The sequence below is a fragment of the Sinocyclocheilus rhinocerous genome, unplaced genomic scaffold (genome assembly GCF_001515625.1).
Source record: "Sinocyclocheilus rhinocerous isolate Xijiao unplaced genomic scaffold, SAMN03320098_v1.1 scaffold1708, whole genome shotgun sequence".
NCBI lineage: Eukaryota > Metazoa > Chordata > Actinopteri > Cypriniformes > Cyprinidae > Sinocyclocheilus > Sinocyclocheilus rhinocerous.
In genome coordinates this window covers 1,061,030-1,073,483 of record NW_015648635.1, presented here as the reverse complement: position 1 = coordinate 1,073,483, position 12,454 = coordinate 1,061,030, and the positions used below count along the sequence as shown (strand labels likewise).

The 12,454-nt window shown below is 37.1% G+C and overlaps 5 protein-coding genes and 1 pseudogene across 8 annotated transcripts in view; 4 read left to right on the top strand and 2 right to left on the bottom strand.

The window, feature by feature from the left end:
• Positions 1–609, bottom strand: part of foxm1 (forkhead box M1) — a 6,537-nt gene extending 5,928 nt beyond the window's left edge. For all 3 annotated transcript variants that reach the window (XM_016514805.1, XM_016514807.1, XM_016514806.1), the window contains exon 1: positions 473–609. The gene's annotated coding sequence lies outside the window, so the exon portion shown is untranslated. The remainder of the gene's footprint in view (positions 1–472) is intronic.
• Positions 610–1,083: 474 nt separating this feature from the next.
• LOC107710100 (RAD9, HUS1, RAD1-interacting nuclear orphan protein 1-like) lies at positions 1,084–2,760 on the top strand. 2 transcript variants are annotated; one of them, XM_016514804.1, is made up of 4 exons: positions 1,084–1,270; positions 1,568–1,745; positions 1,825–1,871; positions 1,917–2,760. In XM_016514804.1, the coding sequence occupies exons 2-4, from the start codon at positions 1,584–1,586 to the stop codon at positions 2,524–2,526; spliced, it is 819 nt and encodes a 272-aa protein (XP_016370290.1). In that variant the 5' UTR covers positions 1,084–1,270; positions 1,568–1,583; the 3' UTR covers positions 2,527–2,760. The 2 variants fall into 2 exon arrangements, with proteins under 2 accessions (XP_016370290.1, XP_016370288.1); XM_016514802.1 differs by having other exon boundaries at positions 1,825–2,760.
• Positions 2,761–3,378: 618 nt separating this feature from the next.
• Positions 3,379–4,973, top strand: LOC107710099 (peroxisome assembly protein 26-like; annotated as a pseudogene).
• Positions 4,974–5,667: 694 nt separating this feature from the next.
• LOC107710098 (ubl carboxyl-terminal hydrolase 18-like) lies at positions 5,668–9,251 on the top strand. Its single transcript, XM_016514801.1, has 11 exons — positions 5,668–5,799; positions 5,875–5,987; positions 6,147–6,243; positions 7,146–7,282; positions 7,363–7,442; positions 7,554–7,688; positions 8,025–8,120; positions 8,303–8,452; positions 8,538–8,675; positions 8,771–8,823; positions 8,970–9,251. The coding sequence occupies exons 2-11, from the start codon at positions 5,924–5,926 to the stop codon at positions 9,022–9,024; spliced, it is 1,005 nt and encodes a 334-aa protein (XP_016370287.1). The 5' UTR covers positions 5,668–5,799; positions 5,875–5,923; the 3' UTR covers positions 9,025–9,251.
• A 198-nt stretch (positions 9,252–9,449) lies between these two features.
• On the top strand, positions 9,450–10,310 carry LOC107710125 (LYR motif-containing protein 5A-like). Its single transcript, XM_016514849.1, has 3 exons — positions 9,450–9,524; positions 9,766–9,840; positions 10,038–10,310. Exons 2-3 carry the CDS (start codon positions 9,796–9,798, stop codon positions 10,248–10,250), a joined length of 258 nt encoding a protein of 85 aa, XP_016370335.1. The 5' UTR covers positions 9,450–9,524; positions 9,766–9,795; the 3' UTR covers positions 10,251–10,310.
• The window catches only part of slc5a8 (solute carrier family 5 member 8), a 10,759-nt gene continuing 8,529 nt past the window's right edge, over positions 10,225–12,454 (bottom strand). Inside the window, exons 13-17 of the mRNA XM_016514791.1 lie at positions 11,222–11,403; positions 11,050–11,153; positions 10,883–10,971; positions 10,495–10,771; positions 10,225–10,303 (exon numbers count right to left, since the gene is read on the bottom strand). Of these exons, the coding sequence (XP_016370277.1) occupies positions 10,661–10,771; positions 10,883–10,971; positions 11,050–11,153; positions 11,222–11,403 (486 nt within the window). The 3' untranslated portion in view covers positions 10,225–10,303; positions 10,495–10,660. The remainder of the gene's footprint in view (positions 10,304–10,494; positions 10,772–10,882; positions 10,972–11,049; positions 11,154–11,221; positions 11,404–12,454) is intronic.

Genomic DNA, 12,454 nt, shown 5'->3' with positions numbered 1-12,454 from the left:
GCCAAATGTACCGATAAGAAGGTCTGTTGATAAACGACTTTTTTGTCTAACGTCTCTTGAATGACGATTTTAGTTCTAGAATATAAAATACCGTTAGAAAATGATTACTTTCAATCTGGCGTACTTTTTGTTATTATTGTTTTTATTGTTTGACAGATCATTCATATTTTTCATAAACAAAATACTTCGTGCAATGCAGGTTTGTAAAATATTTGTGTAGAAAATAAAAAAATAAAAGTGATTTTATTTTATTACAATGATCTCTCATCGCGTTGATCGTCGTTTTAAAACACATTAGAGCTTGTTGCCGTCTTAATATTTAGGCTAATCTAATTAAAGCACTAAATTGTTAAAGTATAAACGATCTTCCTTTATTATCTGACATGCGGCCTAGTGATTCGTCTAACGTTACCCAACTTACTAAATTCATTAAAAATAAAACACACATCAAATAATACGAAGCGGATCAAACCTTCATCTCGTGGCAGCCGTGCAGACGGTGGTTTATTGGAGTTAATCTGGCAGTGCTGAGTGATAAAATTTATTCTGATGGGGGTAAAGGAAAAACTCGGGTCCCGGGACTCTTGTGCACATTTGGTGAGATTTTGAATTTTGGCGCAGAGCGGGACAGCGCTATCACGTGATCGCACCTAGCCCAATGGAGGATACACATGGGCGGAGCCATCGCGCGGAGAGTGTTGCCGTTTTCTACTGTACAGTAAGTTGTGTTCATTTCATAGACTGTATAAAGGTTCCTTTAGGGGGTGGTTCCGAAATACAAATTCTGCATTCTGAAAAGCGGAAACCTTCTACATTTCTTCAACAGAAATTATTCTAATATAAAATATTAATATTCTGTTTCAGTCATTTACATACGAGTGTGACTGGTGCGTTTTAGAAATGCGCTGAGAAAAGTAACACTGTTTATGTGCTGCTTCAGCAGCGGTCTGGTTTCAATTTTACACCTGAATAGGAACACTGATGAAAAATAATAATATTGGAACTTTAAAGATGGAATGAATAATTAAAAAGAATAATTAATATTTGGATCCATCCTTCCTGACCAATCAAAACAACGTCCGGGCCACCAAGCCCCGCCTCTTGTGATAATCGACTGTTAGGTAATTAATCAGTTTGTATTTCTCTGGGAGGAACTGGAGTGTGTGAACCGAGGATGAACCTCAGTCAGACGGTTTATCAGTGTCTTTGTCGAATTTACATGGTCCAAAGAAAAAATACAATGCGATTGAGAAGAAATACAAAGCGATGCGTGAGTATCAGCTAAGGTTTTCATTGCATGCCATGTATATTATCCACGTGCGAACTTTCTCCATAGTTCATAGTACTGCTAGCATCTGTTACTAAGGGACATTGCATAAAACATGATAAAATGTCAATGAGATTAGATAAGACGTTTTGCATGAGTATTACGTGTTTTGGGACTTATAAATGTGTTAGTAGTCAGTATCTGTCTTAGAGAATTAAACGTTTATTCCTGCGTGCCACTGACAGATCAGTAGTAGTAGTAATTCTCTGCCTCATGTCATCTTGTTTTCCTTCCTTGCAGCATATCATGTCTTCTAATGCCCCGCAATTCACATAAGAAGAGGCTGCTGAACCCCCACAAATCTCAGCTGTTGTTCGTGGGGGCGCCCATTTATGGACCACAACTACAGAGTGCCATTCATCCCAAGTCATTTATATCAGAGAAACAACAGCAAAGTGATGCACCATGTACCCCTTGGGTATATTTATGCTTTGCAATCCTTACTTATATATTATGTGTGAAGACATTTTATAAACTGATATATTGTCTGTTTGTAGGTGTCTCCGCAGTTTAATTCGCTCGAAAACACAATGGTTAGTCGACGTTGCAGAGGGAGGAGAAATAACCAGATGCCTACGAGAATCTCAAATAAGGCACCAGATTTGGGTTTCCCCCAGACTAGAAGAGCAAATGGCTGCAAATATATTCCCTTGTCCTTTGAGGCGACCACAGCAGGTTCGCAGCACCAGCGTGAAAACTTTAGTAGTTCACGGATAAAGAATGACAGGCTTGTTTCTTCGGACGGTCATAGCAAGCAGCTTCGAGAAACTCCAAGAAGAACTCACTTTCCTCGAAAAGGGGTGGAGAGGAGGATGGCTACACGTGTTATATCCATCTCCAGGCGTTCAGAAGTTTCAAAGAACCTTCAGTTCCATAAAAATGGAAATAGAACGCCTAAGGATTCTGTTCACACACCGAACACAAGCTTATTAGTTCCCGAAGCCCCAAATGTTGAGACGCCAGAAATGCCACATTGTTCCAGCACGTCTCCATCCAATCTTCAACATCTCCTCTTCCCTCCAAACCAAGCAAAAACTCCTCCGCGCACTGAGAACACAAGTGTCCCGGTGAAGGACACACCTGAGAAAGACTATGGACTGAGGGTAACATGGAGACGGAGGAAAGGACTGATGAAATTGTTGATTGACAGAGGTCTGCTTCTTCCAGCAGATGCTGGAGTTGCCAGTGATTGGACTTGAACCATAAATTAACAGATACAGCAATAATTTGATTAGTTTTGTAGTCTTTTCTGTTCAATACGGATTTGATAAGATTTTGGAAATTGTGATCACTTACAACCGAGAAAATTTAATATGTGAACACTTCAGGAGAGAGGAATTAAAGATGTCATTTTGATGTCCCCAGCCTTATTTAATGGAATCACCTTTGCATTCTGTAGGACATCAATAAATTATGTACTTAAATGTAAAATACACACATCTGTTGAATATGCCTTTATTCACAAGATTTTATTTAATTGATACATTTTTTTTTTTAACCAAAGGGAGTTTGTGTACGTTTGTCTATGCAAGAAAAGTTTAATATTTTTAGATTTTATATTGTAGTATTTTGAGAGAGTCTAAAATTGATCAAATATGGAAAATATAAAACACACACACACACACACATATATCAGCTAAAATATGAACTTAGAAATATAAGAATTTTGATTTAAAATATTTTGGTCTCTACTTAATTCCCATATTTTTTACAGAATATATATTCTATGTATATTATATATATTCACATATATATATGTATTTGTGTGTGTATATATATATATATATATACACACACAAAATGTTTTTATGTACTTACTACTACTATTATTATTATTCGTTTTAAAGTTTACATTTTTAAGTTTTAAATATTTACTTCTCCGAACTTTTATTTTGGCGGGTATTTTCTTCGTCGTCCTTTGCGGAAATGGCGCCGTGGCGTGCAGCTGGTTTTGTTTACAGAATTGAATGGAAATGTTCTACGTATAGTGTCTTAAATCAATAATAATTCAATAATCAATAATGATTCACACTGTATTATTCCAAAACATTTCTTATTTCAATATTAAGGCTGTAATGCACTAAAAGCTCAATAGCAGTCCGTTATGACGAGCAGTTCATCCGTGTTTTTGGCGGGCGGTCGTGGTTCGGGCTCGGTTCGGCTCAGCAGCCCACCCGCGTGTCCGTTAACAGCTCCGGTGGACGCTGCCGTTGAATATTTAATGGTAAAGAAAGACTTTCAGGCTGTGCTGGATACGTGCGAGAAAGGACTTGAGAGTTTAGGCTCTTTTGCAGAGCAGGAGGACAGCTGGTGAGTTTATGTAAAATATCTCATAATGAAATTATAAGTTATGTATTTACAGACAGTTATTTCCAATCTCATGCTAAATCTTTCCTTACAGCTTCAAGTATGCTGAACTGAAAGCATCTTTGACTATAGTGGGGATTCAGGCAATGGCTGAGCTCAATCAGTGGCGTGGAGTTCATGGGTTTTGCAGCAGTTTGGAGAAACAGAGAAAATTCCTGCCAAGATTATCCAAATGTGGTAAGAAGAATCTGCTTTAATCTCACAAATTACATTAAATAGCCTTTGAATGTGGGTGAAGTACCGCTACCTCACTCCTAATGCTATATAAACTGTTTCACAGCATTCTGCTTTATGTGAAAGTGGGTGAGCGGGCTGTGATGAAGGAGGCAGTCTGTGATTGGCTGCAATGCTCTGGTAACATGAGCCAGTCGGGGTTCAGCACTGTGGCGGAGCTGTATTTCCTCCACATTCTGGTGCCGATGGGTCTCACGGCTGAAGCTCTGGAGATGCTGGAGACTGATGTGTGTCGGGTGGCATTCACTGAAGAACAGAGACAAGCAGCTCGGGAGTTTGGTAGACATTCAGAATGAGAAAAGTGCAACATCATCCACTACAAATCCTGAATCTGTAGCTGTGGCGCCAACAACTAGTGCTTCAAAACAAGGTGACCTTCTTTTATTTAATGTGCTTTAAGTAAAAAATTGCAATGTAATTTGATTCAAACTGTATCATTGATGAGGAAGCCATTTTATTGTAGAATAGATGATGGATGCAGTGATGTGTTTTTGTGATTGACAGATAAACTGACTCAGCGGCTGACTTCCATAATGAGGTTGTTATACTGAGGTCTCTCAGTAGCCAGTGTGAGAATCAGATCCATCTCTGTGCGCAAAGTTTTTCTGGCTTTAATATTGCTGTATCTTCTTCTTATCCGTATTGACCCGGGTAAGAGATCCGCTGGCCATTTTTATGCAGTGCATCCTCAATAATTACTTTGAGAATGATTGACTGTCATTTTTCTGCTATTTCTCCGCTCTCAGCTCTGCCCTCAGCTTTCCCGTGGCTGCTCCGCCTGCATGGACTCCTTCAGCAGACGTGGAACACCATGTTTGGACCTTATTACAGAGCCAACACCCGGAGTTAGAGTTTTAATGGTGTTATCCTGGAACAAACTGTGAAACAATGTTGCTGTCCCAGATTTGTAATACTTAATACATCCTGTGTTTGCCATGAACGTCACTTATTGGTGCACTTGCTTACATTATATATAAATAAATCATTGAATTATATCAAACTACTGATAACCAATTTAAAATGGATGGTATCTTGGAGAGAAATATTTCATGCAGATCAAATGTAATTTTAATATATAATAAAATGTGTAAATATGTTTTTGAATGTATGAGTTCATGTGGAATATATAATAAAATGTGTAAATATGTTTTTGAATGTATAAGTTCATGTGGATCTGGGCTTGTGCTGCAGACACAGTATGTAACTTATATTAACAACTGTTTATTGTACTTCACATTGAATGGTCATGGTTAAGACTTGTACTAAGTTTTATGTACTTTCAAATGCACTTTTATTAAATTATTAAGAATACACAGACTAAAAGGTCAGAGGTTTATACCAGGGATATTAACTAATATTAAAACCATTAAAAAACTTTATTTCAGCTTTATTTCTCATTTTTAATGTGAATACTAAAATAACTAAAACTAATAAATAAAAATGAATAAATATAGACATTTCTAAAAAAAAAAATCTAAGTTTTAAATTTCTATTTTTTTTTTTAGATTTTTCAAATCTAATTCTAACAAAACCCATAATAGTATATTAATGCTAGTAAAATAACACTGGTTTAAATACATTAAATATAAATAGTCTGTATATAAAATGTGTTATTAGAGTTTCCTGATATTTCTGTTGATTAAAAAAAATAGTGATTAAATTATGTTTGTTAATAATAATAATAATACTAATAAAAACTGTTAAAAAATATTACGTAGTCATTTATTCAGAACCGGGTGTTAGTTTCGCATCTGTGACAGAAACTGACGCATGAATTGAAAGTGAAAGTAAAATCAGCTGTTTCTGTTTATGTCTGTATGAAACTGATTGTTATGCTACGAGTAAACGGGAGCTGAAGTATCTTGAAGAGGGTGAATATTTAGTCAGCTTAGTTTGATTTTCTATAACCAATGCGCAGTTTAATTTCGACGGTGTCAAAACAACAGGTTTCCATAGATACAACACCAAGAAGCGTTTGCAGTCGTATATGTCTGGATGGGGAAGTATTGGAGTAAAATGGATTATTCACTATACAAACGCTCTGTATCATTGGATTATGGTAGGTCAACAGAGACTTGCATACATCATAGTACATATTTTAATAAAAAAATACTGCTACTGTAACTACTGTCATTTCAGTCTTTTGAACCATTTTTTAAAAAGTTTATCCAGAAATGCTGGAACTAATAATGATCTTAAATATGATCTGATGTTTCAGAAGTGAGAGGCCTTTTAAACTACAATCTGTCCTGCTGTGTAAATGCTTTGCTTCAATCCTTTTCTGCCACCACTGAACTACTGGACATACTGAACAAGTAAAGCTCTATTATCTTTTAAATAAGATGCACTCTTTGCAAATTAGCCATGTTTCGTTTGTTGAAAATGTACTCATTCTCTGGACATCCAAGATGTAGAGTTTGTTTCATCATCAGAACAGATTTGGACAAATGTAGCATTACATCACTTGCTCACCAATCCTGTGCAGTGAATGGGTGCCGTCAGAATGAGAGTCCAAACAGCTGATAAAAATCACTTGCTCACCAATGGATCCTCTGCAGTGAATGGGTGCCGTCAGAATGAGAGTCCAAACAGCTGATAAAAACATCACAATAATCCAGAAGTAATCCACACCACTCCAGTCCATCAGTTAACATCTTGCGAGTGAAAAGCTGCATGTTTGTAAGAAACAAATCATCATTGAGGCATTACAATTCTATAATCAATAAAAAATACTTCCTCCAGTAAAAAAGTCCATACCCTGATGTCCTCTCACATCAAAATCCAACGACAACTGTTTTGTACTGTTTTTCTTCCTTGATTTTTGCATATTTCTCTCCTGATTCCAACTAGACGACTTTTTTTCACTGGAGAAAGCAATATTATGGATAGTGGACTCCTGGTTTAGCCAGATTCAGTGGTTTGAAGTAAAAAATATACTGATAAATTTGTTTCTTACAAACACACAATTTTTTTTATTTTGTTTTACAAGACATTAATTGATGGACTGGAGTGGTGTGGATTATTGTGATGTTTTTATCAGCTGTTTGGACTCTCATTCTGACGGCACCCATTCACTGCAGAGGATCCATTGGTGAGCAAGTGATGGAATGCTACATTTCTCCAAATCTGTTCTGATGAAACAAACTCATCTACATCTTGGATGGCCTGAGGGTGAGTAAATATTCATCACATTTTTGGATGAACTATTCCTTTAAAGATGGCATCCATCAGATGGGATTGATAAGAGTAACGTCCCACTGCAGTTGAAGAATACCCTGGAAGCCATGAGGGACAAATCATATCCTGCTCCACACAAAGACTTCCTCAACTGCCTCTACCATCAAGCCATCCAACGTATGTGTCATATCATCCTAAAATCTTATACTTATGGAAATAATGTCGCTTAGTTGTGTCATTCTGTCATTGTGCTGTAGGGTTCACTCAGCAGGATGCAGATGAAATATTCCACATCATCCTCAATCTCAGTCAGAAGCAGATACCTGATGCTGCTCTGGTGGGTTTTCATTAAAAATCGATGCACATATTTTAAGTATGTACTGTTATGTCTCAGTGTTAATGAGAGTGATCAATTCTGTATGGTAAACTCTTTGTTTTACTCTATCAGGCTCAGGAAATCTGCAGTCTCTATGAAATAAAGGTGGAGACCCAGGTGGGGTGTTTAAATTGCAAATTCATCCAACGAATGCCCAACTCTCTTTTCAGCCTTCCTTTGGCGATCTGTGAAAGGGAAAACTCCTTGGTAAGCACATTAAACATTCATCAATGATATCTTGAAAATGAAAATTCGGTTATCATTTACGCACCCTCAAGTTGTTCCAAACCTGTATGAGTTTCTTTCTTCTGTTAAACACAAAAGAAGATATTTTGAAGAATGTGGCAAACCAAACAATTGCTGGCATTGACTTTCAAAGTATGGACAAAAATACTATGGAAGTCAATGGCTACCAGCAACTGTTTGGTTGCCAACATTCTTGAATCAATATTAAATTTTAGTCATCGTGCGTCAGTAATATACATTGTAATATATATGATCTTGAGCAAATCATACATAATTCTTCCTCCTCATGTTCTTCAGGAAAGCTGCATCAACTCTTTTTTCCAGCTACAAAAGCTGGCGGACAGTGAGAAGGTTTACTGCGACAACTGTGAAAAAAAGCAGCCGTCCTCTTATGTGTGTGCTTTATTTGTTATTGCATTATATAACAGTTTAATCTTTAATAATTACATTTCTGATAGTTTAATTGATTTCATGTGGTGATATAGCAAATTCAAGTAAGAATTTAACTGACATATTGCAATGCTTTGTGAGTTGATTGTTTTGATTTTCTGACGTTTTCGTTAATTGTCATGTAGGAGGTGAAACTTGTGTCATTGCCTCCGATTCTGTGTGTCCACTTGAAAAGATTCAGAAATTATGATGGCTTCACCAAGAAACTCTACGACAAAGTCACCTTCCCTGAAACGTTTAGCACTGCCATTTTTGCTGCAGGACAATCAGAAAATGTATGTTTAGTAGATATTTAGTAAAGTACCATGCAGTCAAAATAATATTGCCATATATGCTTGATTTGTTGTATGCTTGTTTTAGGCTGATTGTCTCAAGGCTGAGCATTACAGTCTCTATGCAGTAGTAGTGCATATGGGAAGTACCATGTCTGGTCACTACACTGCTTTCATCAGTTCAAATCAGGACTGGTATTACGCTGATGACAGCTGCGTGCAACCAGTAAGAAATAGTGACAGCCTGATTTAACTAGTATCTGAAATAGTTAAGAGTGTTATGTAACTGATACTTATATGCAATTGTTTTGTTTATCTCAGTCCACATGGGAAAATGTGCAGGACACATATGGAGGGTATCGTCGGCACTATGGGTACGTTAAACATCAATAACCATAAATTTATATAGCTTCTCACAGGCACTTCAAAGGAAAGCAAAACACAAATGCAGACCTCTTAAATAATTACTTCCAAGACCAATCTTCCAGGTTTTAATTATAATTTTGCATGCTGTTTTTAGAGAGACAGCCTACCTGCTTCTGTATAGGAAGAAGAGCTGGAATTCATCTGGATAACTGTTGGGAACATGCACTGCAGCACTTGATGAACACTAGATGTATTAATGCAGAGAATATTCCAAGAACAGGACTGAAGTCTATTTATATTTTGGGTATACGTTTGAAGAGGGGTGTTTAAGAATGTAAATCAGTATATTTTCATGTTGATTGGGGTTTATATAGGACAGTATTTTGGATAGGATTATGCTATTTTGCCAGTGCATATTTTGTGGAGTTTATGGATATTGTTAAATAAAATGATAACAATATGTTTTGAAATAAGGTTGTTGGTGATCTCAAGTTATTGCTCTGGTATAAAAATACTGTGCGAAAAGACAATGTTTTCTCCAGTTAAAACACATCTAAGGTTTACAGCCCACATAGTTGACTGGTTCAAAACTACAATGACTTTTATTTTGAAAAAATTCAAAGACGGAACCTGGCTTTTATTTTGGAAAGCGTCCATATCATGGCATTTTCCCCGCACGTCCTGGTAAACACCTGTTATGGTCTTGTAGGTGAGCAAACGTTGTCATAAACCATATTTCTTACAGAAAACTTTACTACCCAGCTGAAGATGACTTTATACATTCCAATAAATCGGCTTTTATCACCTTAATAAACTATAAAGTATGACAATACAAAATAAGGAGAATTATATTCAAGGAGAATTTTAGTCCACATTTATGTGTTAATTGGGTGTTGCATGCTACTGAATACAATAGGCATTAAATTGTGGTGTATTATTGTTTGTTTTAGGATTATTCGCTATCTCAGGATAAAGTTAAAATGAGTAATCCACTGAGAGGAGAAGTTATAAGATTGTACAAAAATGTAAGCATCATTTTTCTGTCAGTTTCCTTTTTGATCTGTTCTTTTCATATGAAATGTTGTCCAGTGGTACTGTATGTCATCCTTTATTGGACATAACATTGCATGGCAGCAGAGTCACAAAAGAAAGAAAGAAAGAAGAAATGTAAAATTGTAATGATGACTATCCATTGCCTGGGCAATGCATTTCTTTTCTACAGCTTCTGTATCTTGGGCGGGAATATCCAAAAGGCACTACATACTTCAGGGAGCGTCTGAAAGCAGCTTTCATGAAGAACAAAGATGTCACAGATCCTGAGAAAATCAAAAAGCTGGTTGACCGTGGAGAGTTTGTGATCAAAGAACTCGAGGCGCTTTACTTCCTCAGGAAATACAGAGCGATGAAGAGGCACTACTACGAACCAGAGCATTAATCAATGTTTCTGCCAGACTGTATATGTGTCAAAAGTGAAATCACTACTTTCTGCTCATGAAGAACAAAGATGTCACAGATCCTGAGAAAATCAAAAAGCTGGTTGACCGTGGAGAGTTTGTGATCAAAGAACTCGAGGCGCTTTACTTCCTCAGGAAATACAGAGCGATGAAGAGGCGCTACTACGAACCAGAGCATTAATCGATGTTTCTGCCAGACTGTATATGTGTCAAAAGTGAAATCACTACGTTTTTGAATGTCTGTGTTTGATGTGTTGCACTACAACAGATTTGGACATAAACATTTATTTTTTACTACTTCTAAGTCCTTGTTAGATATACAATAGGCAGTTATTTGTAATGACAATTACATATGTATTTATATTTAAATACACTTAAGTTTTATGATGTTCTAAGCAGGTCTTTGTGTAGACAGCTCTACATCACAGAAAGCAAAGTTGGTTTTTCCAAAGGATTTCTCCAGCTCCTGCACCAGGTCAAAATTTCCTGCGCTACTGGAAACCTTTTAGTGCAAATAATTGAAAATGATCAAATAGATGGGAATAGTGTGAGTATGTCTGTCCATTTATACATATGTATTTATATATATATATGCATTAAAGAATATGCTCACTTTTGCTTTGAGTACATTGTAGGCTTTGTAGAAGGTGAGGTCTTCTTTTGATAGCGTAAGCCCAGACTGCACTTTCATCTGTGTGCCGCCTTGGAGACAAATTTAGAAAACATCAGTTACTTTGAACAACGACAGCAGGGTGCTTCACCTATCAGAAAGTCTCATACCTGAAAGTATGCTGACAATAAAACCCACGGTGATGACCGTCACAGTCCCCAGTGGGCCGAAGTACAGGTATGAGAGTGAGTACCAGTTATCAGCCAGGAAAGGCCTGTTAGGAAATAGGTACGGTTATGTAACAGCCAATAGATTTTGACTCAATTGATTTTTGCAACCCACCTTTGCTCTTTCAGTATGAAGTCGTCTATGTTTGCAGTCCAGTTAGTGCCACCTGAGAAGTTACAGCCGTGTGTCATCAGAGCCAGCGGTCTGCTGTTCTCTGGTAGTGGAGGGTATATCTGTGCCCCGATGCACACCCACAGTGACAGAGCCAAACCAGACACCAGCCCTGCCAAACCTCCCTAAAACATCCACACTTTTAAAGGAATAGTTTGAACAAAATCGCTGAAATTTTACTCCCATTCAGGCCATCCAAGATGTAGATGAGTTTGTTTCTTCATCAGAACAGATTTGGATATAATTTAGCATTCCATCACTTGCTCACCAGTGGATCCTCTGCAGTGAATGGGGGTTGTGGATAGAAGGGATACAGCAAAAACTGGAAGCTAACAATAAATTGAATTTTCTACCTATTAGATTGTGTTTTATTAACGTCAACACCTACCCCAACCCTAAACCTACCCCTTACAATAATGCAAAAATAGTAATTACTGTTGTACAGTGAGAAAAATTACACTATATTGATGTGCGCATGCCCTGTAGTTTTTGCTGTATGCCATCTAGGCTTAACTGTGAATGGGTGCCGTCAGAATGAGAGTCCAAACAGCTGATAAAAACATCACAATAATCCACAAGTAATTCACACCACTCCAGTCCATCAGTTCATGTCTTGTGAAGTAAAAAGCTGCATGTTTGTAAGAAACGAATCCATCAAGACCTTTTTAACTTCAAACTGTTGCTTCCAGCTAAAATATGAGTCATCTATCCATGATATTGCTATCAACGGTGAAAAAGTCGTCTTTTCTGAATCAGGAGAGAAATATGCACAGATCAAACACCGTTTACAAGCGAAAACACTTCTAAACAAACACGTCGGTGGATTTTGATGTGAGAGGACAACAGGAGATGGAATTTTACACCTGAGGAAGTGTTATTATGGATTATTATGGACGCATATTTTGGCCAGAAGCAATGGTTTAAAGTTAAAACCCCTTAATGAAGGATTTGTTTCTTACAAACGTGCAGCTTTTCACTTCACAAGATGTTAATTCATGTACTGGAGTCATGTGGATTACTTGTGGATTATTGTGATGTTTTTATCAGCTGTTTGGACTCTCATTCTGACGGCACCCATTCACTGCAGAGGATCCACTGGTGAGCAAGTGATGGAATGCTAAATTATATCCAAATCTGTTCTGATGAAGAAACAAACTCATCTACATCTTGGATGGC